We start from the raw sequence: 27144 nt of genomic DNA, 5'->3' as shown, positions 1-27144 counted from the left end.
TCAGTCAAGTATTTTGGTCAGTTTGCTTATCCAAAGTATAAAATAGAAGTTTATATCTTGAAAGTTAATGGTATAATACAGATAGTTAAAAACAGAAAAGTAAGACATGTCCTTCCATATCACTGTTACAGGATAGTCCAAAATTCAGCCAGCATACCATAGCCTTTAGTGTTTATAGGCATCATAAGTAACATGTACGCTTTCTCCGAAGGCATAGGGCATAAAGGTGATGTACTGATGCACATACCTCAGAACTTTTCGCAGCTAGTCAGAACATCATCATTGTTCTGAACGCCTTCTTCTGTACTGGTTACTGAGCCATTTTTAGGTAAGTGTTCTGTTGGGATTCCTCCTTTTTTACTTTCTCTCTCTCTCTCTCTCTCTTTTTATTTTTAGTATTGTTGGTTTACATGTCATCCAAAAAGGGAAAGTGTCACTGTGGGAGTCAGATTCTCCATAAAAATCATCACGAACAGTGTCTCTTCTGTTTGGATGCTTCTCATGACCATACGCAGTGTTCTGTCTGCCAAGTGTTTGTCCCCAAGACCCTACACAGTCACCTCTCTTCCTTGTCTATTTACTTGGAAAACCAACATCTAAAGTTGTTGGCACAAGGTGCTATGGCAAAGTCTTCCCATCCTTAATGTCAGCCACCAGCAAAGAAAAAGACCAAAAAAAACCTCAGGTCTGATATGGTTGCTGTCCCGTCTTCCCCAGACGTCCCTCTTGAGGTGGTGAAAGGCTGGAGGATTTCTGGTTGTTGCTTCGGATTCCTCTGCCATGACCCTGTCAGAAGATGGCATGGATCCGGCTTCTCGCACATCCTCAGAGGCTTTTCAAATGTCTGCTCCAGACATTGAGGGGGGACCTCTGACTATATCTGCGGGACAGAGAGGGATTCCACAAATTTTAGTAAGGGGAGGAAATTCATACTACACTTAAAGAGTGTCGGCAAGGGTCTGATCCACCTAGGGTTTTTCGTGTGGACATCCCATAGTAAGAGAAACAAAAAAAACAAGATATTTCCCCTGCAGTTAGACATCCCCAACATGAATGGCAAGAGTTTGCTCAGGGGTTGTTTAATGCTTTAATGGTTTTAAAGTCTCCTCAATGGGTCTCTGTGCCTGTCTCTCCCTGGTCTTCTACTCCTCTTAAAAGATCTAAGGAGCAGGAGTCTTCTGATGAGGATCTGGATTCTGAGGAAGAGTCCTTAGCATACTCTTCTCAGATCCCTTCCCCTTTGAAATATGGGTCTGAGGAAGAGGGTTCTATCAGTTCAGATTCTCCTTTAGAAGAACTCTCCTTTGGGGACACTATTTCACTGGCTGCCCTCCTGGATACTTTGTCAGTAGCCTCCAACTCACAAGAAACCTGACAGATTTTACAAGATGCCTGATGATTGTAAATTTCTGCATAAATCTGCTGATCCTTCTGTGGTGTCTCTCTCATCTGACAAACCCTCCAAGCTGCTGCCCTCTACTAAGTTGTTTCCTTCATATAAGGATAGTAGGGCCATTGAACAGTTGAGTAAAAAGGTTTATACTGCTGCCACTCTGGCTTTTAGGGTTATTAATTACCAAACCCATATGACTAGGTATATTTTACCCCTTCTTTCTCAGGTTTCTCAAGTAGTTTCTGACTTTACAGACTCTGAAGGAAAAGTTTCATCCCTTTCCTTGTTGGGTTCTACCCATCAAGTGGCTCGCCACTCCATTAAGTTCAGTTATGATGCAACTGATGATTCTTCCAGGGCTGCTGCATTTGGTTCTGTTCAGAGGCATTACTCTTGGCTTCATCTTCAGGCTTTCTTTCCCTGATGACATTAAGGCCAAATTACTGGATGCTCCTCTAGATAATAAAAATTTTTTGGTTCTGCTGCTGCTGAACTTTTTAAATATCTCCAAGATAAGGGCGAGGACTTGCAGGAGTTGAAACATATTTTTGTTTCTCCTATCCCCAAGTTTCAGAGGAACTACCCTTCCAAGTCTGCTTTTGTTCGCAGACAGTCTCACCCTCCACCTATGGGTAAAAAAGGGTTCTGGATGTGTACCTCTTACTAAGTTTACTCAGACCCTGTTTCTCAGAAACCTCCTTTTCAAGACAAACCAGATTCCATCTGACAATTTACTTTCTTTTTCCCTCAGCTAGGTTCTTTTGTGCCTTCATCTTCCCTGCCTCTTCCAAAATGGTTAAGGATCAGACCAAACTCTTGGGTTCTATGCATCATTTGCCAAGCATAGTTCATGGTATGGAAATCTGTTCCTCCCTTTCTAGGCATCCCTCAAACTCTCTGAGACCAGTTTTCCCTCTTTCCAGGGGTGTTTCATGCTCTTTTCACCCAGGGCATCTTTCAGGTTGTGTCCCCTGCCTAAGAAGGGAAGGGTTTTTATTCCAGAATGTTTATGGTTCCCAGGAACAAGGGCATCTAGAGGCCAAATCTGGACTTGCTCAACACCTGTCTAAAGGTCCCCTCCTTTCGGATGTTGTCCTTCAAATTTTTTCCCTCTTCTTCACCCCCAGGCATTTCTGGTCTCTCTGGATCTCAAGGATGCATACTTTTCCATCCCCATCTCCTTTTCAGGGTGTTTTTACATTTCTCTGTTTCGTTCTTGCATTTTCAGTTCTCTGCTATTCCCTTTGGCCTCTTTACTGCCTCAAGAGTATACACCAAATGCTTCACTCCTGTCATTGCCTTTTGCAGGATGAGAGGAGTTCAGATCTTTCCTTATTTGAATGATCTGCTTATTCAGGCCTCATCCCCTGAGGTCCTTATTCAGGACCTCCAGTTTAATATTTCCCTGCTGCAAAGTCTGGGGTTCACCATAAATGATCTGCTTACTCAGGGCTCGTCCCCCTAGGTTCTGCTTCAGGACCTCCAATTTATTATTTCCCTGCTGCAGAGTTGGAGGTTCATCATAAACTTTCAAAAATTAGTCCTGGTTACTTCTCAGGATCATGCTTTTCTTGGTTGCAGGATCCTGACCATTCCCATGTTGGCATCATTGCCAAGGCCCTCTCTCTGATTGTTTTTTTTCCTGTTTCTTCTTCCTCTGGCTTCAGTCACAGCCAGGGACTCTCTCAGGGTCCTCAGATTTATGGCCTCCACCATTCCTATGTTGCCTCTGGCCAGGCTCCATATGAGAAAGCTTCAGCAGTACCCCAAGTCAGTGTGGCTTTAACACTATCTCCCCTGGACTTCCTAGTTCCCCTTCCTTCCCTGTCTTAAGGTTGAGCTTCAGCGGTGGACTCATCAACTTTCTCTCAACCTGGGGCTTTCTTTCCAACCTTCAGTCCTGACTCAAGAGCTCCTTTCAGATGCCTCAGACATGGGATAGGGAGCTTCCTTTAGCTCTCTCAAGGTCCAAGGTCTCTGGCCTCTTCATCAGAGGTCAGACCACATCATCAAGGAGATAAGGGTTCTCCTTGTAGCTCTTCAAGCCTTTCATACCCTTTTTCATCCTGGACCCCTCAGACTTTTCACAGACAATACCACAGTGATGTGGTATGACAGCAAGCAAGGGAGTAAGTACACGGTTCTACCTTCTTTGCAGGCTTGCTCTTCAGGTATGGGATCTAGCTATCCAGTATCAAGTAGCTCTTCAGGCTGTTAACATTCTCACAGAACAAAATACAGTGGCAAACTCATTGAGCAGGTCCAGTACACAGGCTCAAGAATGAATGCTTCACAGAGATGTGTTTCTGGACATTGTTGTTTGTAAAAGATTCCTGAGGAATACCTCACCAATCTGTAATGTATATGTGCAATGTGTACTATGTATTTGTATTTTTCTGGAGATTTTCTCCCCAGGACTCCATTGAAAATGGGCTCCTTGTGGCCCAATGGACCATCCTGGCAAACAAACTGCAAATAAATAAAAATCACCCCCTGAACAACTTCTTCTCTTCTGTTCCAGAGTCCCAAGTCCTCTGGCTTGGAAGGTGGACTCCCTGTCTTTTTCTTGGAAGGGGATGTTTCTGTGTGACTTCCCTCCCCTACCTCTTATTCTGAGGGTCTTGCACAAGAATAGGTAAGTCTCTCCCAAAATCTTGCTGGTGATCACCTTTTAGCCCAGACAGCAGTGGCTCCCCCTTCTTCCTCACTTGGTCAGGGGCAACTGCCACAAGTTACCTCACTGGGTGGACCTTCTTAGACAAGACAAGGGGTCTCTTATCCATCCTCACTTGTCCACTCTTCAACTGATACCATGGATGATAGGGACCATGGATGATAGGGTTTTGATCCTTTTTAAGTACCTCTTTTCTGAGGATGTGCTTCAGGTCCTGCAAGAGGCCAGGAAACCCACTACCATGAAATATTTGTCCAACTGTAAGAGATTTTCTGTCAGGTGCCTCTCTCGAAAACAGGATCCCTTTTCAGTGCTGATTCCTATGGTTCACACACAAATTTGTATGATCTGCTCCATGCGATGAGCTCAACTGTCTACAATTTCTGTTTGTCCGCCCTTAAATCCTCCTCTGGCCTCTAGATGTGAGGTGAAATAATTTCATAAAGGTGTCCTAAATATCAGGTCTCCCAAGAAGCCTATTCCTCCTTCTTGGGACCTTGACTTTGTTCTTGAAAAATTGACTCAAGCTCCTTTTGAGCCTGCTGCTTCAGCCTCCTTACAACACTACACTTGGAAGACTGTTCTTTTAGCCCTTATTTCAACTAAGAGAATATCTGAGCTTCAGGCTCTCATGGCTGTTCCTCCTTTTTTAGTTTTTTTTACTCTTTGTGCAAATTTATGCCCAAGGTGGTCAGTGAGCTGTCTCTTAATCAGTTTATTAATCTGGCTTCCTTTCTTCCTTTTCTGCAGTCTACCAGTGAGAAGGTTCTTAACACCTTGGATTTGCATAGACAGCTCATATATTTGTACAAGACTAAGGCTAGTCACGGTGCCATGGTGATACGGCGGTAGCGTTGTTACCTCACAGCAAGAGGTTCTCCCGTTCGATTCTCGGCTTGGCTTGGGAGTGCCTTCTGTGTGGAGTTTGCATGTCTTCCCTGGGGTTGGGTAGCGTTCGAAAGACAAATGTGCATAAATGGGCGTACCTTCGTTGAAGGTTGGGCGTCGAGCTGGCACCTCGGCGTTTCGTAAAAATCTACTGCTAATCATTAGCAGACCTGAGTTCCTCTGTGGCAACCCCTTACCGGGAAAAAGCTGAAAGACAAACAACAACAACAACATCAACTAAGGCTAGTCACAAATCTGAGTAACTTTTTGCTTCCTTTCATCCCAGGTCTTTGGGCTTGGCAGTCTCTAAATAAACCATGTCTTCCTGGATTCCTAATGTCATTTCCTTTTGTTATTTTTGCCATGGTAATTTATTATTTATCAATTGACATTTGTTGACCCAGAAAGTCCACTGGGTTAGAAACCCATTTTCAGTGGAGTCCCGGGGAGAAAAGCTGCACAGTTAAACAACAGTATATTGTACAATTATTATACAGGAACAAATACAAAAAGCAATTACAAAGTTGAAGAGATGCATATAAAATGTTTAAAATATATTTAAAATATACTTTCAATCACAGAAGAATAATATCTTATCTTCAGTAAAAGCTCATTCTACCAGAGGTGTTGCTTCTTCTGGTGTCTTTTTCAAAGGTCTGGATACCAATTCCATCCTTAAGGCTGCATTACAAGTTGGATGTTGTTTCCTGAGCAAGAGCTAGCTTGCCAGGGTTATCCTGCATGAGTTTATAGAGAGTTCTTTAGTACCCCCCCAGGTTTCCTCTTGAGCTTTCATACTCCCCTTACATAAATACTGCAACAGTGATATGGAAAGAGATGGTACAGTTGCGTAAAATCTTACCATAAAAGTAGATGTATTTCTCTTCACTGTTGCAGTATTTCTCTCCCTCCTTCCTATCCCCTCTGCTTTGCCTATTCTTCCTGCCCTGTTGGCCAGGGATTCTTTTCTTTTTCATCCTTCTGGACATGTTCCTCCTGGTCCCTAAGGATATTCTCTTTTCCAGGGGATTTTCAGTTCTGAGGTTTGCACATCCATATGCCACCTTTATGCCCTACACGTTGCGTGGGGAGCATACATGTGTTGTACAATGCCTGTAAATATTAAAGGCTTTGGTATACTGACCAGACATTGGGCTATCCTTGGCAGGAGATCCCTTACATAAGGAATACTGCAACACAGAAGAGAACTGTTATGGTAAGAAATTACACAACTGTACTTTTTTTCCCAGCTGAGTGACATAAGGCTATCCAGTAAGTAAAACAGAGCAATTCGAAATGATTTGCAAACAAAATATAAGCTACCAGCTAAAAAGATGGCTGTTCACAGTAGAAGAAATGCCACAAGAAACATCCATCCAAGGTGGGGGGTGCTCGTTCATACTCTCCCTATGGGGAGGTGTTGTCCAAAGAGAGGGCAGTTGCCCTCAGACATAATAAATGTGGGTGGGGGGTAGGGAAAGGGAGTGGGTAGGTCATAACCCCCCAAGATGGAAGCACAGAGAAACTGAGCCCCCAGGACACCCTCAGGATCCATGACTGATCCCAGTAAAAATGGATTAAGTGTGTGTGGGGGGTTGGAGAGTAGCTGTTAGACCTGGCGTGGACATTGGTTACTAGGGGTTGGACTGGTACACATGAGCTCCGAGTGGACCAACAAAAAGTATGCTTATCTTTGACTAAGCCTTTGTCAGTATTTTTAGAAAAATGCTTAGCTTCTTTTTACCTTTTGTTTGGGCCTGTATCAAGGATATGAATGAATTTCTCCTAATAATGGATGAGATCTTTATTGAGACTACATCACTCGTGTTGTACACTTGATGTATAAGCATCATACACCAGTGTTTCACATGATGTAGGTCTTTGGGCAGTTCCAACACTTTCTTGATGTGTCTGACATGTACTCCCAACAGTTTTCTGTTTTTATAGTACATTTACTGCAATTGGTACTAGAAAGTTAGGCATTTTATTTTAAACACAGTTAATTACAACTTGAATGCATGTCTGTGGTGACACTTTCACCCCCATTTATGCTGACTTATTCATGGACGTCTTTTAAAAGTTGGGGTTACAGTTCATTTAATTATTTTCTGATCCACATAAATTTGTGGAAGCATTATTTGGACAAATGTTTAATGATTTGGACAGGCCACACCAATGACATTAATCTTCTTTCACAGGTTCATAGGTGTTTACTAGGCTAGCAACCACAAGGGCCTTTTTAAGCCTAGCCATGCATCCCAAATCTCTGATGAGTTCTGCTACCCTTGATAAGTGTAAGCATGGGCCTGGGACATGAACCATTTACAGGTTACCTGTGTCCATTAGAGACACAGGTGCCAAACCAGGGATGCATGTCTAGTTTCCCATCCAATTGTCCAAGTTGCACTAGAATTGGACTAGGGAGGAATCCCCTTTGCTTGGGGATATTAATTTTACATCTACACTGCTTTCTTTGTTACTAATTTCTAGAAAAATGTTGTGACGGCTTTTCCAATGCGCTTGTTGAGCTTGCTATCAAGCAACAAGTTGTCCGATACCGTAGAGCTTAAGTACATAAACTTACGGATGACCTCCAGCTCACAGTCACTCATCCTGGCTCTTGGTCCACATTTTGGCCCATCACCTGGGTCTTTTTTAAGCTGATTGTGAGGCCAAATTCCATTCATGCATCTGCAGAGCAAGTCATGAGTGACTAAAGTTCCTGCTGAGTGCGAGCAGCAATAGCTGCGTCATCAGCAAACAGGAACTCCCTCAGACACTTCCTAAGGATCATGGTCTTCGTTCTAAGCCTTGACAGTTCGAAGGGGTTGTCATCCATGCTGGTTTAGAGAAAGATACCCCCTGTAGCAGTTCCAAAAGCAAATTTCAATATAATTGAAAAGAATATGCCAAACAATGTTAGAGCCAGTACACACCTCTGCTACACTTTACTGAGAATATCAAAAGGTTCGGATGGGGATCCATTGTACATGATGGTCCCCTCCTACCTTCGTGGAAGCCCCTGATAATGCTGAACAGTGTTGGGAGACAGCTGATCATAGCCAGAATCAAGAAAAGATCTTTCCTAATGACGAAGGCGAATGCCTTGGTCAGGTCAATTAAAGCAATATACAGAGGTTGGTTCTGCTCCCTACCCTGACAAAGAAGGTATGGCTAACAATATGCTCATTGTGCACACAAAGGTGTAGGTTTACACAGCCTGTATTTTGAGCACACTACCATATGGTAGTGAAACATATAATTTGTGCTCAAAACAGGAGCATTGGTTTAACATATTCCATACGCACTGCCTCAGGCACATACACAGTATCTCATGGCAGGTCAAGATCCTCAACATTGCAGTGCTTGAGAGGACAGACACCACCTCAGTGTTCACCCTCCTGAAACAGGCATACGAGCTGGTTGGGTCATGTCTGATACACGATGGATGGCCAAGTACTGAAAGACATCCTCTTTGGAGGGCTGGAGTCTGGAAAGAAAAGAACAATCTAAATTGTGCTACATGGACATATGACGGAAGCTCTTAGTATGTACTAAACTACCTTGGCAAAGGGAGCGGAGGACATGAGACCCCTCAGGAAGACCCATGCCCATGATACCAGACTGACATCTGCCTACTGCTGTTCAGAATGCAGAGAGGACTGCCACTCCCAGACTGCACAGCCACAGAAGGCACTACCTGAATCAGTTCAACAGGGGTGCAAACCCATGATCCCTCAGGATCGAAGTATGCCTACCATAATTTTTTGGATGTTACAGGTAGCTTACTGATGGCAGCATTAGTTCATGTCTTTATAGAAAACCTTTTGAACACAATTCTATATTTTCTGCCAGCAGTTTTCATCTTCCATATGTTACACATAACATACCTGTGCCCACATTTTTAAGTCTGAGATGTTTATAGTAGCAATTGGTCCAATCTGAACCAGGAATCCTAAAACATGAAGGAGAGATTCCTAGTCAGGGGTTATAGACTACATGATGTCAACAGGGGTTATAAGCTAGCATTAACTATTACACTTTAACAAGTTTTGTCTAAACAACTCAGTTTGGTTTCAAGTCAGTCCACTCCTGTAAGTTTTAGTAGTACGTATGGCACCAATGCATTTAAGATTAGACAAGTTTTGAACAAATATTGGTATCTATTGATGGGTGACAAATTTTTTTCTAGTATATTATCCCTTCAGTGTAAGATGCCATACAGAAGGGGGAAGATTCTAGTTATATGGATTTTTTTTCTAAGTAAAAGAAACATCATCCATTGGGGACTTTTCAGTCAATTTCCACAAAGCCCTCTAAGAGATATTTTCCCTACGGAAATTGCACTTTTTATAGGAAGATATATAAAAAAAAAAAAAATCTATCAATAAAATACATACTTACAAGATGCGTCCACTAATGACTTGCAACAATGACTGGGTGGTGGGCATGGTAGCTTGCTCTTGAGGGACCTATGTCCGGCAGACTTCCTGTCCTTGTAAATAATGCACATCTGCCCATTTAAGGGATATTAATTGTGGATGTGCACAAACTGCCCCTTTCCATCATCATTTAATCCATACCAGTGCCCTTTTTTCATTTATAGGTACTGATAAATTAATTGGCTTACAGTTAAATTCTCAAAAACGTAAGTTGCTTGATAAAATTGAAAAGCAATTGATTGTAAATTGGTGAGTTTCCAAAAAAAAGTTCTAAACGAAGAAATATGAATTGATACACTGTAGTTCATATTAACTGCATTATCATATTATAATAGAAATATTATTTTTGCTATTTTACAGTTTTGCAAGGGATATCATTACACCATTTCATATTTCTTACTTGCATTTGTAATTAGCTGCTGTTTGTATACAAAAGTGCCTTGGTATTCTTTTTTATTTGATTTTTTTTCAGTAAATTATCACATGTGCTTTTATAAATACATAGCGACGGCATTCAATACCGTGTTTACAGAGTTGCTCTATTGTTTTCGTTAATGGGTTGCTGTACTGATTTTCTTTAATAGTTTGATGTTGACTTATTTCATATCTCCACAGCATTTTTATTCTATATTCTATTACACCATCATGTGATTTTTCATGATTGCCTTCTGGGTTTTAAAAGTCTTATGTTGGTTTGGATATTTTATTGACAAAGCTCTTCCTAAGCAAAACCATAGAGTGTGGGTCCACAAATAAAATTACTTAGCAGCACTGGCGTTGCTTTTTGCTTTTCTTGTCCTATAGTTCAAGCAGTTCACCCTGGATTCCCAGGGATGGTCCTACCCACTTACAAAGGTTGCATGATGGATATCAGGAGAAGGGAACTGACGGGGGACATGAACTGGGTATTCACCCCACCCTCAGGGCAGTGGACATGGGAAAAGGACTGGAGGAAGGGAACTGGTATTGCAATAGTGAAATCTCCTTGGACATCTTTAATTACTGTGAGCTCTTAACACAAGTGTACTACGTTATTTGTAGTTCATTTTTGCAGTACTGACTCTTAGAATAACCCCCAGAGCTAGACCAGAGTGGGTACCTGGCCAGAAACAAGACCAGGGGACATTAGACCCTACAGAATGGGTCAGACAATACCCACCATTGACCACAACATGGCTCCTAAATTGTAGTACTTAAACAAAGGTGTGGACAGAAGACCAGGTGACCACTTGCAATATTACCTGACTGAACAGCCCCTAAGAAAGACTGTGGTGGTATCCATGGCCCTAGTAAAGTGAGCTGTAATACTATCAGGAATTTGTTTCCAAGGTTAGTGGTAACAAAAAGCAGTACCGTTGGTAGTCCATGCAGAAATTATTAACAGTCTTTCTTTTCCTTGTATTATGGCAGCACGTCTGGTTTGATTTTTTAACTTAGGTTAGGTACATTCAGTTAAAATTTAAGATATCTACGAACATTAAAAGACTGTGAATGCAAGACTCTTCCTCTTGTTCTGAGCAGCCTCCCCAAGACTCACACCGTCTTCCTGACTCCCTCAAGTAAGAAATCTCTTACAAAAGGGGAAATCCTGTGAAGATTAAGTAGTTAAAACCAAGAAATGCATCCATCAGGTAATAGTTTCATAGTTTAGTACTAGGCTATCTGCCCTGGGGCGTTTGTAAGCCTAGCCATAGTGATGTGGCTTTCGCCACCCCATAAAATGGTACAAAATGCACAGAACAGATTTAGAATACTGTGCCTCTGTCTAGTAGTGACACAGTGAAGGTCCCCTTATATAAAAGAATTAGTTTACTGAGCCCCTGTCTAGTAGTGACACAGAGGTGACCCCTGAGGTAAACATACGATCTCCCATCCACTCATCAAGATTTCTCTTGAAGAGAGTCAGTGAGGGGCTCTGCCTAACATGAACTGGGATCTTGTTCCAGAGCATGGGAAGCCTCTGGGTTATGAATCTATCCCTCCAGCATGTCCTATTCATACTTGTGCTGAGGTTTAAGTCTTTAGCTCTCGTGGTTCTGATGGATTTGGATTTTTTGAGGTGGAGCATGTCCATCAGTTCCTGATTGGACATGACCTTGTACGTCAGGCAGAGATCACCTCTGAGCAGGCGGTATGCTACTGAATAGAGCTGGAGTTTCTTTAGTCTGGCAGAATAAGACATATGTTGGAGACCCTTGATCCTCTTGGTGAGGTACTTTTGTGGTCTCTCCAGCTGTTGCAAATGCCGGGTGAGGTACATACCAAATGGGGCATTGTACTCAATCATGGGTTTGATGAGGGAGGAGTATAGGGGTACAATGACATCCTTGGATCTGGATGTGAATCCCTTCATGATAAGGTGTGCAAGGTAGAATGTTTTTCTAACCACTTTGGCAACGTGGGTGTCAAATGAGAGGTCGCTGTCGACTTGGGTCCCTAGGTCTCTGATTACTTTTTCCGTACTCAGTGGGTTGCTGTCTATGTGATAATTTGTGGGTACTTTGTTTTTCCCAAAGGGATGACTATACATTTTTGGCATTTAGTTTAAGGCCATGACTCCGGCACCAGTTGTCCGTTTCTGTGAGGCCTTTTTGTAGGATGTAGGTGTCCGCTGGTGTATCGACTATGGCGCCTAGTTTGCAGTCATCTGCGAACTTTGTCAGCCACAACCCTCCCATGTTTGCTTTAACATCTGAGAAATAAATGCTGAACAAGAGGGGTCCCAGGACAGATCCCTGTGGGACACCACTTGTGACTGGCTTTGAGTCTGACATTGCTCCAGCGATTTTAACTTTATGGGTTCTGTCCTTTAGCCAGTTTGCAACCCATCTAGTGACATAAGGGTTTACATTTAAGCTGTTGAGCTTATCTATGATGCCTGAGTGGGGTATTGTGTCGAAGGCCTTAGCCAAGTCCAGGTAGGCTGTATGGACTGCTTTGCCCTCATCAATGGCTCTAGTGACTGTTTCGAAAAAGTCAACCAGGTTCAAAAGGCAGGATCAGCCCTTTACAAAGCTGAAATGGGTGGGGTCAAGTGTCTGTTGGTCCCCAATGTCTCTGTTTATGAGTTCCATAATGATTCTTTCCATAGCTTTGCAGACCAGGCTGGTTAAGCTTATGGGGCGGTAGTTCCCAGGGTTTGTAGAGGTACCCCCTTTGTGGAGTGGGACCACTGTTGCTGTACGCCAGTGTTCAGGTACATATCCTGTAGTAAGGCTAAGGTTAAATAGCATTTTTATGTGCGGGTTTAGCTCCTCTTGGAGTTCACGTAGCACGCAACCTGGGATACCGTCAGGTCCCATTGATGCTGTGTTTTTAGCTTTGCTGAGGGCGGCCCTCACCTGGACGTCTGAGATGACAGGGAGATTACATTCAGCTGGGATAAGTATTTCTTCTTTTGGGGGTGAGGGAGGGGAGAAATTTGCACTGAACCTGTCAGCCAGAATGTTGGCAATACCTGTGGGTTCAGTGTATTTTTTGTTGTTGTGAACTAACTCTGAGCATATCTGAGGGTTTCCGCCCAGGTTTCTAATGTAGCTGAAGAAGGCTTTGTGGTTATCTTTAGTGTCCTTAGCGATTTTTCTCTCAAAGTTGGCCTTGGATGTTTTTATGAGAGAACGTAGTTTTCTGCTAGTGTTGATCAGAGATGTCTTCCCTTTATGGGATTTTGCTCTGTCGTGCAGTAGCTTCCTTCTTTTTATACAATTTGTTAATGGTTGAGGTCCACCAGACAGGACACTTGCCTTTGGTGGAGAGGGACTTGGATTTATTTAGGATTGCATGATCCATGCATTCTTGGAGCTGTCCATAGAAAGCATTTGTGAAGGATTCAGCATTGTGGGATGTGGTATCCACTGGTCCAGTGGGCTTAAAGGATACCATCTCAGTCTTAAGAAGAGTGAAGTCTGCTTTTGAGAAGTTTTTCACTGTGGTCTTTTGTGTTGGGGGTGGAGGTGGGATATGTATATCCAGGGTGATTAGTTTGTGGTCAGATCTCACTAGTGAGGGGTATACCTCCGGTGTGGAGCATTTTGTCCTCATGTTTGTGATGATCAGGTCTAGTATATTATCTCCCCTAGTGGGAGAGGTGACTAGTTGTTCCAGTGCATTTGAATTTATGATTAATAAAGAGGTTTTTTTTTTAGATTAAATATGTGTTACTCCCCCTGAAGGGAGGTTATTATAAGATGCATCATAGAGATTACTTCATTGTGCTATCCAGTTTTAGGAATTCTTATTCTGAGAAAAGGGAAAAAATAAGTTATCGTCTGTATTTCAGTCGCCACTTTGGGCATGAAGCACTGGTTTATCCACAAGATGACCCGGTCCTTAAGAAAAGCTTGGAAATGCTCTCTGCCTATAAGAGCCTGAAGTTCAGAGATCCATCTAGATACGCTCTCAGATCTTCCACAATAGCATCTTGATGGGAATGGACTTAGCAGCCTCAGAGAGTGGTAAGGGTAGTTTGTCCAACATAAAATTGAAAAAGAAATTGGGGGAAAACATGTGTACTTCTGTTACTTTGACCTTCAGGGCCATCAGTTATCAGATGCACATGACTAGGTATGTCCTGGCTCTTCTGCTAACTTGGGGAGATTTTGACTGATGTGCCCGATTTGGACAGTAAGACTTCTGGCTCTCAGGTTGCTCACAATTCCAATAAACGCAGTTATGCTGTTACCGATGCGTCCTCTAGGGCAGGTGCATCTGGATCTGTAATGAGGAGACACACTTGGTTTCATCTTCAGGCCTTACCTGAAGACATTAAGGTCAAACTCTTAGATTTCTCCTTAGACAACCAGAATATCTTTGGTGCTGCTTTTGCACAGTTGTTTAAAACTGTTCACGATAAGAGTAAGGTATGCAGGATTTGAATCATTTTTTGTGTTTTCCCTATCCCTAAGTTGAAGAGGAATTATCCATCTAACATTCTTTTGCCCATAGGCAGCCTTCTAAAAGCAAGAGGGTTTTTAAGTGAATTTTGCCAGAGAATTCCCCCTCACAGATTTAAGACTAAACATTTTTATTATCCTTATAAATCTGCCTCTGTCTGACATCCAGTCTTCCCTACCCCTCAACCAGATTCCTCTGTCCCTCAGGCTGACTCTTTCTTTTCATGTTTGGCAACAGATAACCACATCTGGGTATTTCCATTATTCAATATAGTTATTTTATAACTTGGAAGTCCCAATTCCTTATTCCATTCTTTGTTCTTCCCAAGACTCCTGCTTACCATCTCCCTCATTTTCCTTTGGCTCTGCAGGATCTGGCGGAAACACAAACCAAGTAAGAAAACAAAAAAATCAATTTATTCCAATAACAAGTAAAAACGTATCATAAAACAAGGCTCTGTTGATCAGTGATGTTGCTTTTAAGTCCAAGAAAGTTCTTGTAAACACAAAACCACCAGTAATCCAGAGTAGTCAGTGTTACTCTGTTTCTTAAAAACACCAGAGCAGTTCTTTTAAAAGCAGGTGAAGAATACTTGTGGTGCTGTTTAAGTCCAAAGTCTAAAGCAATTCTTGTAAAAGCAAAGTTTCAGTAACCAAAAAAAAAGTTTTAAATCCTAGCGCTTTCATTTCTCTGCTTCAGATACTTTTTCAAAGAAAAAAATTTCACCTAACAATGTAAAAGTCCAGGATGTTTGGTCCCATCAATAACTGGCAAACCACATCAACATCAAGGCGATGAGGGCTCAATTTTAGCTCTCCAGGCTTTTCACTCCCTTTGGGTTCCAGGTCCTCTAAAGGCATTTGCAGACAATACCAAAATTGTGTGGTACATCAACAAGTAAGGGGGCACAAAACCTTACATTCTTTGCAGTCTGGCTCTTCAGGCTTGGGATTTTGCAGTCAGCCATCACTTGGTTCTTCAGACAGTCTACTTTCCTTCAGGGTAGAATCTGGTGCAGACTTTTTGGGAAGTCCAGGAGAAATCCTCTCAAATGGATGCTTCACAATGAGGAGTTTTTGGCATTGTACATCTGTGGGAGTACTCCTCAGATAAATCTTTTTGCCTCCCCTGTGAAAAGACAACTTCCCCAGTTCTGTTCCAGAGTGCCAAGTCCTCTGGCTTGGGAAAGTGGACGCTATGTCTTTTCTTGGAAGGGGATGCTTCTGTGTGCCCACCCCCATCTTCCCCTACTACCAAAGGTCCTGCACAAGATCATGTGGGACACACCCAAAATCTTTCTGGTGACTCCCTTTTGGCCCAGACAGCACTTGTTTCCCCTTCTCTTTCATCTGATGAGGGGCAAATATCACAAGTTACCTCACAGGATGGATTTTCTCACCCAAGACAAAGGGTCTCATTCACCCACAGTTGTCCACCTTCAATCGACACACTGGGTTTTGATTCCTTTCAATCACCAATTTTCTGAGGACATGGTTCGGGTTTTGCAGGAGGCCAGAAACCCATTTAGCCACATATGACTTTCTAGTAGTGGAAGAGATTTTCTATTTGGTGTCTCAAAAATGATCTGGGCCCTTTTTCTGTCTGGGTTCCTACTGTTCTTTCTTATTTGTGTGGGTTGCTCAGTTCTGGTTTGGCATATTTGTTCATTTGTCAGCTATTTCTACTTGTCTGCCTTTGAATCTCAGTCCCCTTATTCCCTACAACACTGTAATTGGAAGACTTACTGTTGGAGGCTTTTGCTTCTGCCACGAAGGCCTCTGAACTTCAGGAACTCATGCCAGTTCCACAGTTTTTGATTTTTCAAAGGGATAGGGTGCCTCTTCATAACAATCCATGTTTTACATCCACAGTGGATAATGATTTGTCCTCGAATTAGTCCGTTCGCCTTCCTCTTTTTTCCCTTCTCCACAGAATTCTATGGAGAGGGTTCTTCACTCCTTGAATTTACACAGCTCAGATATTACTAGGACAAGACAAAATATATCAGAAAATCTGAGCAGTTTTTTTGTTTCTTTTCATGCCAGAAAACTGGGTTTGGCAGTACCTAAGCAAACCATCTCCTCCCGGAATTCTACGGCCATTTCTTTTTGCTATTCTTCTGACGGCAAGCAGCTTTCCTCTTATGTCCATGTTCAATCTACCAGGGCAGTGGGCTCTTCTGGTGCTTGTTTTTTCAAGGGTCCGGATACGAGATCATCTGGAAGCCGTTACTTGGTCTTATTTATTTATTTATTTATTGACATTCTGATTAATGGGAAAGTCCAAGTGGGTAGGAGCCCATTTTCAGTGGATGCCCAGGTTGAAAAGTTTCAAAGTATTACAAAACATTTTAAGAACATTTATAAAAGAACAATAATTTTACATTCTTTAAAAATACAAAAAAACAACCACAGTTTAAATAATTATACCAAATTATACACAATATGAAAACATCTTGCCAAGCGGTCTTTGTTTTAGCCTCATCTTCTTCTTCCTCTTCCCTTCCTGGATGTACCCGTTAATACTTTTCTCTGGGGTTGCTCTAGTTCTTCTGAAGCACTTCAGTTGTGAGGATTAGCTGCTCATATGTCACATATGTACCTTATGCCTTGCACGTAGGACATACATCTGAGTTACAGTGTTCAGAAGGTGTGAAGGCTTTGGTATGCTGACCAGATATTCGGCTATCCTTGGAAGGATATCCTAGCAGTAAAGAACACTGCAACAATGAGATGAAGGACATTTACTGTTACGGTAAGATCTTACACAACAGTTTGTAGGACTCATGGACCCTACAGAAGAGAACTGGCTTTTTGGGAGGGCAAGAGGGTGGGAATCAAGCTGCAAAGGTGTTGCTCATCTTGTATGTATTCAATAAGACAATGAGGCTGGGTGTTCGAGTAGTTTATTACACAAACATCAGGATGGAGAACGGTGACATTAAACTAAATGAACTAACTAATTAACTGACTACTACACAAATGCATGCTTTCACCTTGGATGCTCACTGCATGTGCTCAGTAGTTATATGCATGTGCACAATGACTGGAATAGCTCTTAAAGGAACATGTGCATTCTGATCTACCGAAGGTACCACATGAAAAGCGTCATCCAGGACCTAAAGGACTGGAAGTAATAACCAATGGTCTAGGTTCAGACAAGCATAGCAGCTGTATGTACCCAATCATCTGGGCCTGAAAGAACTCTTTAAACGAAGCAGCAAACTGGCAAGTTCAAGTGTATAACTCATGAGCCAGAGAAATAACTGAAAAGCACAACACAAAAAAAAAAGGTAGTTCTTCAACCGTGTTTACAGGAAACATGTTTCAGTTAACATTTATCTGCATCATATGAACATGCAGTCCAGATACATGTTTAGGTTTCTGTGTCTTGGGTCGTGGTCTGAGTCCTTAGAATGAAGGTGGTTGACCACTACCTGAAAATGATCTCCCCAACAAAAATCCAAGGGATAAAGCCCTTAGTGCTGGACACCAGTACTCACACTTCGGAGCTCAAGGCCTGCACAGCAGCTCTAGGCCCAACTGATGACAAGGTCGATTCATCTTACAAGGACATGTCTATGACGGATGGTGTGTTGACCTCCACGGCAGTCCCACCAGAGGCTTAACTCAAAGTCTGTGCCAGATATAGACCTACAAAATTTCTTCCTCACTGGTACTGGTAACCTAGAGTTGAGGAGTGCACTGCCTGACGCCAAAATTGTCACCAGCCTCCTGAATATGGCTCCCTATTGTATTCTGAGACATCAAAGTGCAAACCCTAGAATTACAAAAAAAAGTCCAAAAGTGAAGGAAAACGGTGAATGTCAAACATCATAGATACACTTTAAAGTTGTTTTTTTTTTTCTGGGGAGGGGACCTCCCCTCCACACTCAAATATCCTCAAGGCTTATACATATTCACTCTGAGATCACCATACCTCAGAGAAAAGTGAATATTCCGAGAAACAGCCATCTTGGATTTAGTACGATTATTCAGTCTCTCTAGTCCAGGACTAGGATTAATGATTCTGAGAATATTGAATGGTTACCCCTGAATGCTTTTCTCCTTAGAAGGTCTGAAAAGGAGCCAATGGACATGTCTATCCAACCATGTACTTTTTGCTACAAGTATTACTTTTCAAGGGACTCAGCCCGGCACTTAATATTTTGCATGAATCCAACCCAGTTTGGTTTTATCAAGGACAGGCTATGCCTACTCAACCTGGTGGGTTTCTTCAAGAAGGCCACAAAAACAATGGATGAGGGCAAAATGATGTATATTGCCTACCTCAAGCTGGTCAAAGCAATCAATACAATGCCCCACTGAAACATTGTTGACAAGCTCAAGAAGCTAGGCTAGGTAGAAATGCCTAGGTCACTTGCTAGACAGCCATCTGGTTCACAGATAGGACACAAGAAGTCAGGATAGATGAATCTCTATCCACAAAAAGGCCAACCACTACTGGAGTCCCCCAGGGCCTGGTGCTGAGGCCACTCCTTTTTGGCATCTGTTTCTCTGAAGTCAAGGTAAAGGTCAGTGACCTCTGACATTTGCAAATGGTTGCAAACTAGGTGCAGACGAAGAATCCCCCAAAGATACACACATCTTCCAACAAGAACTGACACAGACTAATAAACTGGTGCTACAGTCACAGTCAAGAGTCAGTTCTAAAACATGCACGATAATGTCTTTTGGAAATACAACCAGACCTGGAAATTGCTGCACTGGTAATACAACTGTGTGACTCGGGGGGGGAGTCTGAAAAAGGTCCATGGAGATCAGTGCTCTACCCTGGAAAACAAATACAAATAAATAAAAGGTCCATGGAGATCAGTGCTCTACCCTGGAAAACAAATACAAATAAATAAACTGACCCTATGGCCAGGGATTTTGGAATGCTTGAAATCAATAACTTTGTCTTTGACTATCATGTGCCTACTACAGTACGGAACCATTCTACAGTACACAACTTATAAGCAAGTGTATATGGTATCTATTTATTACTTCTTTGTTTTGAATTTGTTAACCAGGGTAGAGCAGTACTCTCACTGGGCCCATTTCAGTCAGCTCGGGGAAAACACAACAGTTACATGACATTATATACAGAGTAAATGACAAAATGCCATATAAATACAAAGTGAATATCACAGTTGGCTTGAGGGAATAAAGGCAATAGATAAATGTCATTATATACAGGTCATGTGTTGCTGATGTTTGCTTTTGCAAATTCTATACAGTTGTGCTTACTTTGTTTATGTTAATGTAATGTTGACAACACTTTAAACCATAACATTTTCTTCAGATGCTACTGTTGATATAACAAACGCAAATTGTGTCTTAAAATATGAGGGTACATGATGTTCAAAGACCACGTGGCTTCGTCATCTATCGTTTCATTGACCGTTTAGGCCTATTTAACAAAGCTGCCCAATTAGTTATACGTTACTTTGCTTCTGAAACTCACTGGCTGGTTGAAGAAACTGTGTTTCTTGAAAAGAAGATAATTTTTTTATTGAGTAAATATGCGGCTGTGCTCCCCTGAAACAGCCTTAAAATACATATGTAATGAACAGAGTTAAAAATACCAAATACAGTCATACAATGTTTGAAACATTAAGGAATATGTAGCTTTCAGGCATAAAAATGTAAATTTAATTGGAATGTTACTGAAAATACAGTTGTTATTCCACAAACTTGCACAGTTCAAACTACTTAAAGTGATAACAATATGCATTACCTGTTAAAATCTCATCGATTTTTTCAACAACAAATTTGGCATCATCCATACTGAAGCACATTGGTGGTTTAAATTTGAGAACATTTCCTCCTGGTCCATCTTTACTTAAAATAATACCTTCTCTCTTCAACCTGAAACAAAAGAAATTGAAACTCGTGTATAGTCATCGAACATCATTACAAATTGTTGTATCACAGACTGGCGTTACACATAAATAAAAATAAATAAATATGATCATACTTATTTTAGAAAGTTAACATTTGTTTACTGGGATAGTCTGACTGGGTCACCAAAGTAACCCTTTTCAGCAGAGATCTGGGGAGAAAAGCTACATGCATCAGTATGAAAGACAAAGTACACACAAGAAAAAGTGATATAATCATTTTCTAGCAGGATAGCATAATAATACAAAATAAGCTTATGATCAAATAGTAGCAAAAAAGGAGTTAATCTTATTGACTGACAATAAATTATATTGACGGTGATAATTTCGTATACTAAGCAACCCATGGTAGTTCAGTTTCAAAAAATCAGTCCCATTCCTGTACCAGTTGCATAGCAGTATGGAACATGAGAGGGACAGTAGCTGCGGAGCATTACAAAGCATAGACAAAGGTAGATGCAGAGAGGAATCTCAGGGAATAGATTGGAGCTGGCAGGTGGTAAGTCTAGAGCTGGAGGAGTTAGGATAAGTGGATTTGGGAAGAAGAAAGAAAGGAATGTAAGAGTGGAAAAGATTAGGGAAAAACAGACGCTAATACATTAGAGCTGGTGAGGAAGGAAAAAGGAGGATAGAAATAAATTAGACAGGAGCATTTTGAGTGTGGAGCATCAGTAAGAACTGCAAACAGCAAAAAAAGCACGATATGGCAAATATAATGATGTTAAAAATTATTGTATAAGTGAGGAGGGAAAAGGGAGGACAAGCTGTCTAGCAACTTGAAGACATCTTAGGGTAGGGTGGTGGGGAACAAGAGTGGAGCCATGTGTCCAGTAAGTGTTGTTTAAGTCCAAAAAGTTTGTTATTGTCATTTTGTCTAAGTAGTTGGTGCAAAGAGTTCCACAGTCTACATAGATAGAAGGAATCACCAGCTAAATCGATAGATGAAGTTATATGGAGTAGTTTGTTGGCATGGCGAAGTGGTCTATTTGGGAAATAACACTGAAGAGTGCTGCTTAGAAGTAGGCATTGGCCAGTTTATAGATAAGTTTGTGTGTGATTAGTGGCAATGAGAAAGATAAATAGTGGGGTAGTTCTAGCCATGAATGTTTAAGACCAAGACGCTTTATAAGGCAAGTTGGTGGCAAATTTTGGAACTTTATTATAACATTGCTGGAGCAGGCTAGATTGTGAGGCTTGTCCAGCCTTGTAGGTTAATCCACACTGGAGTGGCACAGAGGAGAGTAGGAAGCAGGAAGGTTGATGCAATGTGTCCTTCTGCAGAGTTTGTTAAATAGTGAGATATCCTGTACAGTGAGCCTAGCTTTGGATGGGGGTTCTTAACTGCTTCTTTTGTACGGTAGTCAAATTTCACTTGCCATATCAAAAACAATTTGTGTGTTTTTGTATGTCTGGGTTTATGTGTTTGCTTCAATTACAGTAAAACCTGACTCACTGTCTCTGCTCCCTCAAACAGGTTCATTTATGGTAATGTGTACATTTACATAAAGACTGTATGGTCTTGGAACATACAACACTAACACTCTGGTGTAGGGGGGGTGGGAGCTAGTCCTCCATTTCAGTCAGGAAACCTCTTCAAATCCATTAATATGGAACGGGTAGGGTACGATGTGCCTGGTTTTATTTAAAAGGACAGTACAATGCTAACATAAGTTATATTCATTTCAGCATTATGAAAGACTAATCTCACGGTGGTGCAGCGGTTAGCATTGCTGACTCACAGCAAGAGGCTCTCTGGTTCGATCTTCGGCTGGGGTACCTTCTGTGCGGAGTCTGCATGTCCTCCCTGTGGTCGCGTAGGGTTTCCTCCGGGTGCTCCGGTTTCCTCCCACATCCCAAAGACATGCTGTAAGTGGACTGGACACTCTAAATTGGCCCTAAGCATGTGTGTGTGTGTGTGTGTGTGTGTGTGTGTGTGTGTGTGTGTGTGTGCCTTCTGTGGAAGGTTGGGCGCCGGGCTGGCAACTCGACACTGTAAACTCCACTGCCAATCATGAACGGACAGGTGATCTGCTGTGGCGACCCCTAACTGGGAAAAGCCGAAAGAAGAAGAATTATGAAAGACTAATCTAGACAACTGTCAGAATTCGTCAGCTTTAAATGATGTTCACACAAACTTTCAGGAAATGTAGTAATTTCTTTATTCATTCATACTTTTAAAATGTTCTGCAGATGCTCTACACAGCCATTGGACTATCCAACAGATTTTTCTGCCTTCCAGTGGTCATTAAAGATAAAAACCAGGAAAAGGGAACTTCTACTTCTGATTCACTTGTGGGCCTAGACCTTAAGTACTCCAAGTTCTTCATCTTGTCATAATAACACTTATTGTACAGGTCAGAAAAAGAGATGATCTACTGCAGCCCTTTAAACGTTTATGAGATTGCTTCTCTGATCTCTGGTAATGTCTTGGTCAAGGTGATATTATCAGGAGGAGGTCCACTGAGGGTGGACTGTCATCCAAAGCCCCAAGCACAAATCTCCATCCATTCCATGGGCAGGAGAGGTGATACAAAAAGGTGATGCTTTTGAATATGTACAGCCACATCCCTTTACAAGCACATGTGATTTTGTATGGCATGTAAGCTGTGGTGCTCCGCATGGCTCTGATGGTACATGTTGTCTCCAGCAAGCCCATTCCTCATTTCTTAATACGAAATTAGATATTTCAGCATTTTGAAAAACATATATGAATTCATGTTGGTATTTTTGACATTTGCTTACAATTATTTTCAGTTAATTAATTCACTTCTTTCATTTTATACAACAATACTAAAAAGGCAGACGTTTATGCTTTAAAGTGTACAAAAGGCACACTTTAATAAAGTTTTGCATTCTCACAAAAGTCTTTTAAGATGACTTCATCCTTAGGCACCTCCTCTCCAGTTCACCTACTGTTGTCAGCCTAGCTAGAGTACTCTGGGTTTTCCATCCTGCCAAGCGTAATCCTCTTATAGAATAAGGGAAGGGGTCAGCCAGTCATCATCCATAGCATGAAGCATAGCACTGATTCTCTAGCCTTTGGCCATCCCAGGTAACTGCAAGTTGTCAGTAGGGCATTCTTCAAAGGTAAGCATCCAACACCAACACTCTCCAAACAACCTTAGGAATTTTAAAACCTCCTCAATGGACCTTGTAACAAAAATGTATACGTATGCCACAGACTTTTACTCCTACCTTAACTACTGGACTGAAGCATCTATACCCACCCATCCATCACAACTGACATCATACATTTAAGAACAAGCCTTCAGGTAGAATCTCAGTACCAACAAGCTGTACAACAACAGGAAAAACTTGTGGCATTAAAGGATAACCTCAAATCCCTCATTCTATAAGCAATACTAAACAGGTAAACAAAGAATTCAGGAGTAAGATCAAAAACTACCAAGCCAGGTGTGCACTAAATATCACCACTTACAGCAAACAGAGCCATGAAACCTTTCTTGACTATGTTAGGAATCTTAGAAATAATATTCACAGAACCACCTACTTCAACCCTGAAGAGATTAACAATTTATTCTCAGATAAATTTAGTTTCAGCTCTTCCTTCCTTGTTTCACTCACCCCTTACTCCTCCTAAAATCACATCTGAACAGGTTCTAAACACCTTCACCAAACCTGCTAACACTTGCTCCAAAGGCCCTGAGAATATACCAGGGTGTCTCCTAGTCAATACTAAACTCTGCCTCACTGATTCCCTTTTAAATTTAAGTAATCTTAGCCTCTCCATCAGGAACATGCCTGAAATATGAAGAACAGCCAGACAAATGTCCCATTACACAAGGGTTTCTCCATCATTGACCCTGGGAACTATAGATCAATCAGTCTTGTTACTATGGAAGTCATAAATAATAACACTGGCCACCCAAAATTCCTGGCCAAGCAGTACACATTGCCACTATGGATGTAGAAAACACTACTGATGTCATCCCTGATGTCATCCCATACTGTCACATTATTGAGACATTCCGCTGCTTGTATATTAACCCCCCCCCCCCCAAGTAACCCACTGGATAGTTAACTGGCTCAAAGCTAGAAGCAACAAGTCAGTGTTGGTGGTGCAGTTTCTTTTAAAAGATTTATCACCAGTGGATTCAAATAGGGTTCTGTACTGTGTCCACTGGTCTTCAACATATACTTTGTTGCTGTCCAAGCTGATGTCCAAAGTTTCCGGCTAAGTCATTAGATAACTGTAAAGACAGTGCCATCATTAACTCTTCTGGTCATGCAGGAAGGCCTGCCCAACAATAGTTCCAGGTACCAAGAATATGGGCTCATTTTCTTTTACAAACAACAGCACTCCTGTACATACAACAAAAAAGATACTCCCTCAAAGCTGATAACCATGCTTCAAGACCTAGGCACATTTGTTGACAACATGCTTTCTTTTGACCACCATGTGTCAACTACTTTTAGAGAGTTCTACCTATTCCAGAAAATGACTTAACTAAGTACCTCATCCAAGTACAAGGAAGTGATTACCTATACTCCTCTCTAATCAGACCCACAATAGAATATAATGCCCTCTCTGGCACACACCTTTTCATAGGTAAGTAATAGGATAGCTGCCCTTGAGGGCCATTTTCAGCCTAGCCGATTTCCCTTTTTTGGGCTAAAATTTGGTTACAGACTGGCCTTACCCATCCTATGATCGATAATTCTATAGTACCCCTAATGACAATATCTGGGATCATACCACAGATATTTTGAGAGGACCCATACATAGGATAAAGCATTTATGAGCTGCATCTGTCCATTAGTAGTACAGGGGGCAGTTCTGGGGTAAAATGTCTGCCTCCCTTCCATAGATCCAAGTTGTGCTTGAATACAGACAGGAATAAACTTTGTTTAATATGGATGGGGAGTCCGTTCCAGAGCAGTGGTATCCTTTGTGAGATATACCTGTCCTTCCATACCATTCTGCTGATGATGCAGAGGTTTAGATCTGACTATTTCTGATACCATTTGGCTTGTTGATGTTCAGTAGGTCCATCAGTGCTGGGCTGGAGGATGCCTTGTATACCAGACACAAGTCACCTTTTAGCAATCTGTTGGATACCGAGTAAAGTGAGACGGCTTTGAGTCATTCTGTGCTGGACATGTTCAGGCCGTATATCCTTTTAGTAAGGTATGTCTGGAGAGATACATAACATTCAATGACTGGCCTAATAGGTTCACAGGTAATGAGGGATGAGTAAAGGGGACAGTGACATCCCTAGGTCTAGACACAATCCCTTTGTTTATAAGCAGTGCAATATAGAAGGGTTTTCTTACAATACTCACATGTTGGTAAAAAGTTAGGTCACTGCCCACATAAGTTCCCAAATCCTGAAGAAATGGATCAACTCTCAGGGTGTATTGTTAATGTGGTAGTTCCCTGGGTACAGACTTCCCAAAGGATACAACAATGCATTTTTTGACATTATCAATCCATGAATTTGGCAGCAGTTATTTATTTGGGACAAACCTTCCTGCAGGAAGTATTAAAATTTACTTCCCAACTTGCAAAACTACATTGTTTCCTAACCACAAAAAATTATGACATGACCTTGTTAAATTAAACAAAAAGTCTAAAATCCTTATCCCTTTAGTCTGATGACCTCCTCTCAGCCTACAAGGCTGTAAATGCCCTGATCCTGCTCAAACTCTTACATGTTTATAAAAAAACATAATAGCGCTAATACCTGCTCTAAGGTCCTTAATCTGTGTTGCAATACTAATAGAACCTGTTGAGAGAAGATATTTCTCCCACAGGATCCCCTACCTATGGAACAAAGTAGCTCCCGATCTCTTTTTAAAGTCAGCCTTGATGAATAGGTAGGGTCACTCCTGGACTGTCTTCTTGTACCTTTATAGACACAACGAGCATGTAATGGGAATTCCAGTGGCTAGGCTCCAACTGGTCTGCTGGATCGACTGCCAAGTAAAAACCTATTAAATTACGAACCTACATTTTTATAACTACTCAGGGCTTTCAGAATAAATAAAATGTAAATGCAGGCCCTGCCAAAGTCACTGCTGTCTTTCAATGTCCAGCTGACCAAGCAGAACCTTTCCATGTCTAGCTAGATATACCCCAAGTGTAGCTAGGTGTACCCCACATCTAGCTAGATATACCCCAAATGTAGCTAGGTATACCCCATGTCTAGCTAGATATACCCCATATGTAGCTAGGTGTACCCCATGTCTAGCTAGGTATATTCCATGTCAAGCTAGGTATAACCCGTATCTAGCTAGGTGTACCCCATGTCAAGCCAGGTATAACCCGTATCTAGCTAGGTGTACCCCATGTTAAGCTAGGTATAATCCGTATCTAGCTAGGTGTACCCCATGTCAAGCCAGGTATAACCCGTATCTAGCTAGGTGTACCCCATGTCAAGCCAGGTATAACTCGTATCTAGCTAGGTGTACCCCATGTCAAGCCAGGTATAACCCGTATCTAGCTAGGTGTATCCCATGTCAAGCCAGGTATAACCCGTATCTAGCTAGGTGTACTTAGTGTACTCAGACAAGTTTATTTTGTTTCTGAGCATCTCGTAGAAACTTTATTACTCAAAATTACAGACATTTAGAACTGTATAAACTAATGTATATGGTGTAGAGCTATGAAAAACATGCTTCTCAGTAAATACTACTTTATGGTTCTAAGTGATAACAGTAAACAGCAATCAGCCCTTTTACTATGTGTATAGTGAGATCATTTTGAGAGCTGAAAGTATTTTTAAATGACAGTTTGAGAGGTGAGGTAACAACATTAGGTCTGAATACAAAATACAAATTTCTTCCCACCCTTATCCAGCCAAGAATTAGGTCTGAATACAAAATACAAATTTCTTCCCACCCTTATCCACCCAAGAAAGCAGTAAACCTTCTGAATTCATGGGACTTTTTGACACGACTTTACAGGTATCCAGAGTTTCCATTCTATAGA

At 41.6% G+C, this 27144-nt stretch overlaps 1 protein-coding gene across 3 annotated transcripts in view; it reads right to left on the bottom strand.

The window, feature by feature from the left end:
- The window catches only part of LOC122799718 (5-phosphohydroxy-L-lysine phospho-lyase-like), a 789953-nt gene that overhangs the window by 43353 nt on the left and 719456 nt on the right, over positions 1–27144 (bottom strand). For all 3 annotated transcript variants that reach the window (XM_044068965.1, XM_044068964.1, XM_044068963.1), the window contains one exon: positions 20030–20160. In XM_044068965.1, coding sequence (XP_043924900.1) covers positions 20030–20160 — 131 coding nt within the window. The remainder of the gene's footprint in view (positions 1–20029; positions 20161–27144) is intronic.

The sequence above is a fragment of the Protopterus annectens genome, chromosome 4.part0 (genome assembly GCF_019279795.1).
Source record: "Protopterus annectens isolate FY-2018-M chromosome 4.part0, PAN1.0, whole genome shotgun sequence".
Classification (NCBI taxonomy): Eukaryota; Metazoa; Chordata; order Ceratodontiformes; family Protopteridae; genus Protopterus; species Protopterus annectens.
Note: the sequence above shows the minus strand (reverse complement) of the source record. Positions and strands in the feature narration are given on the sequence as shown.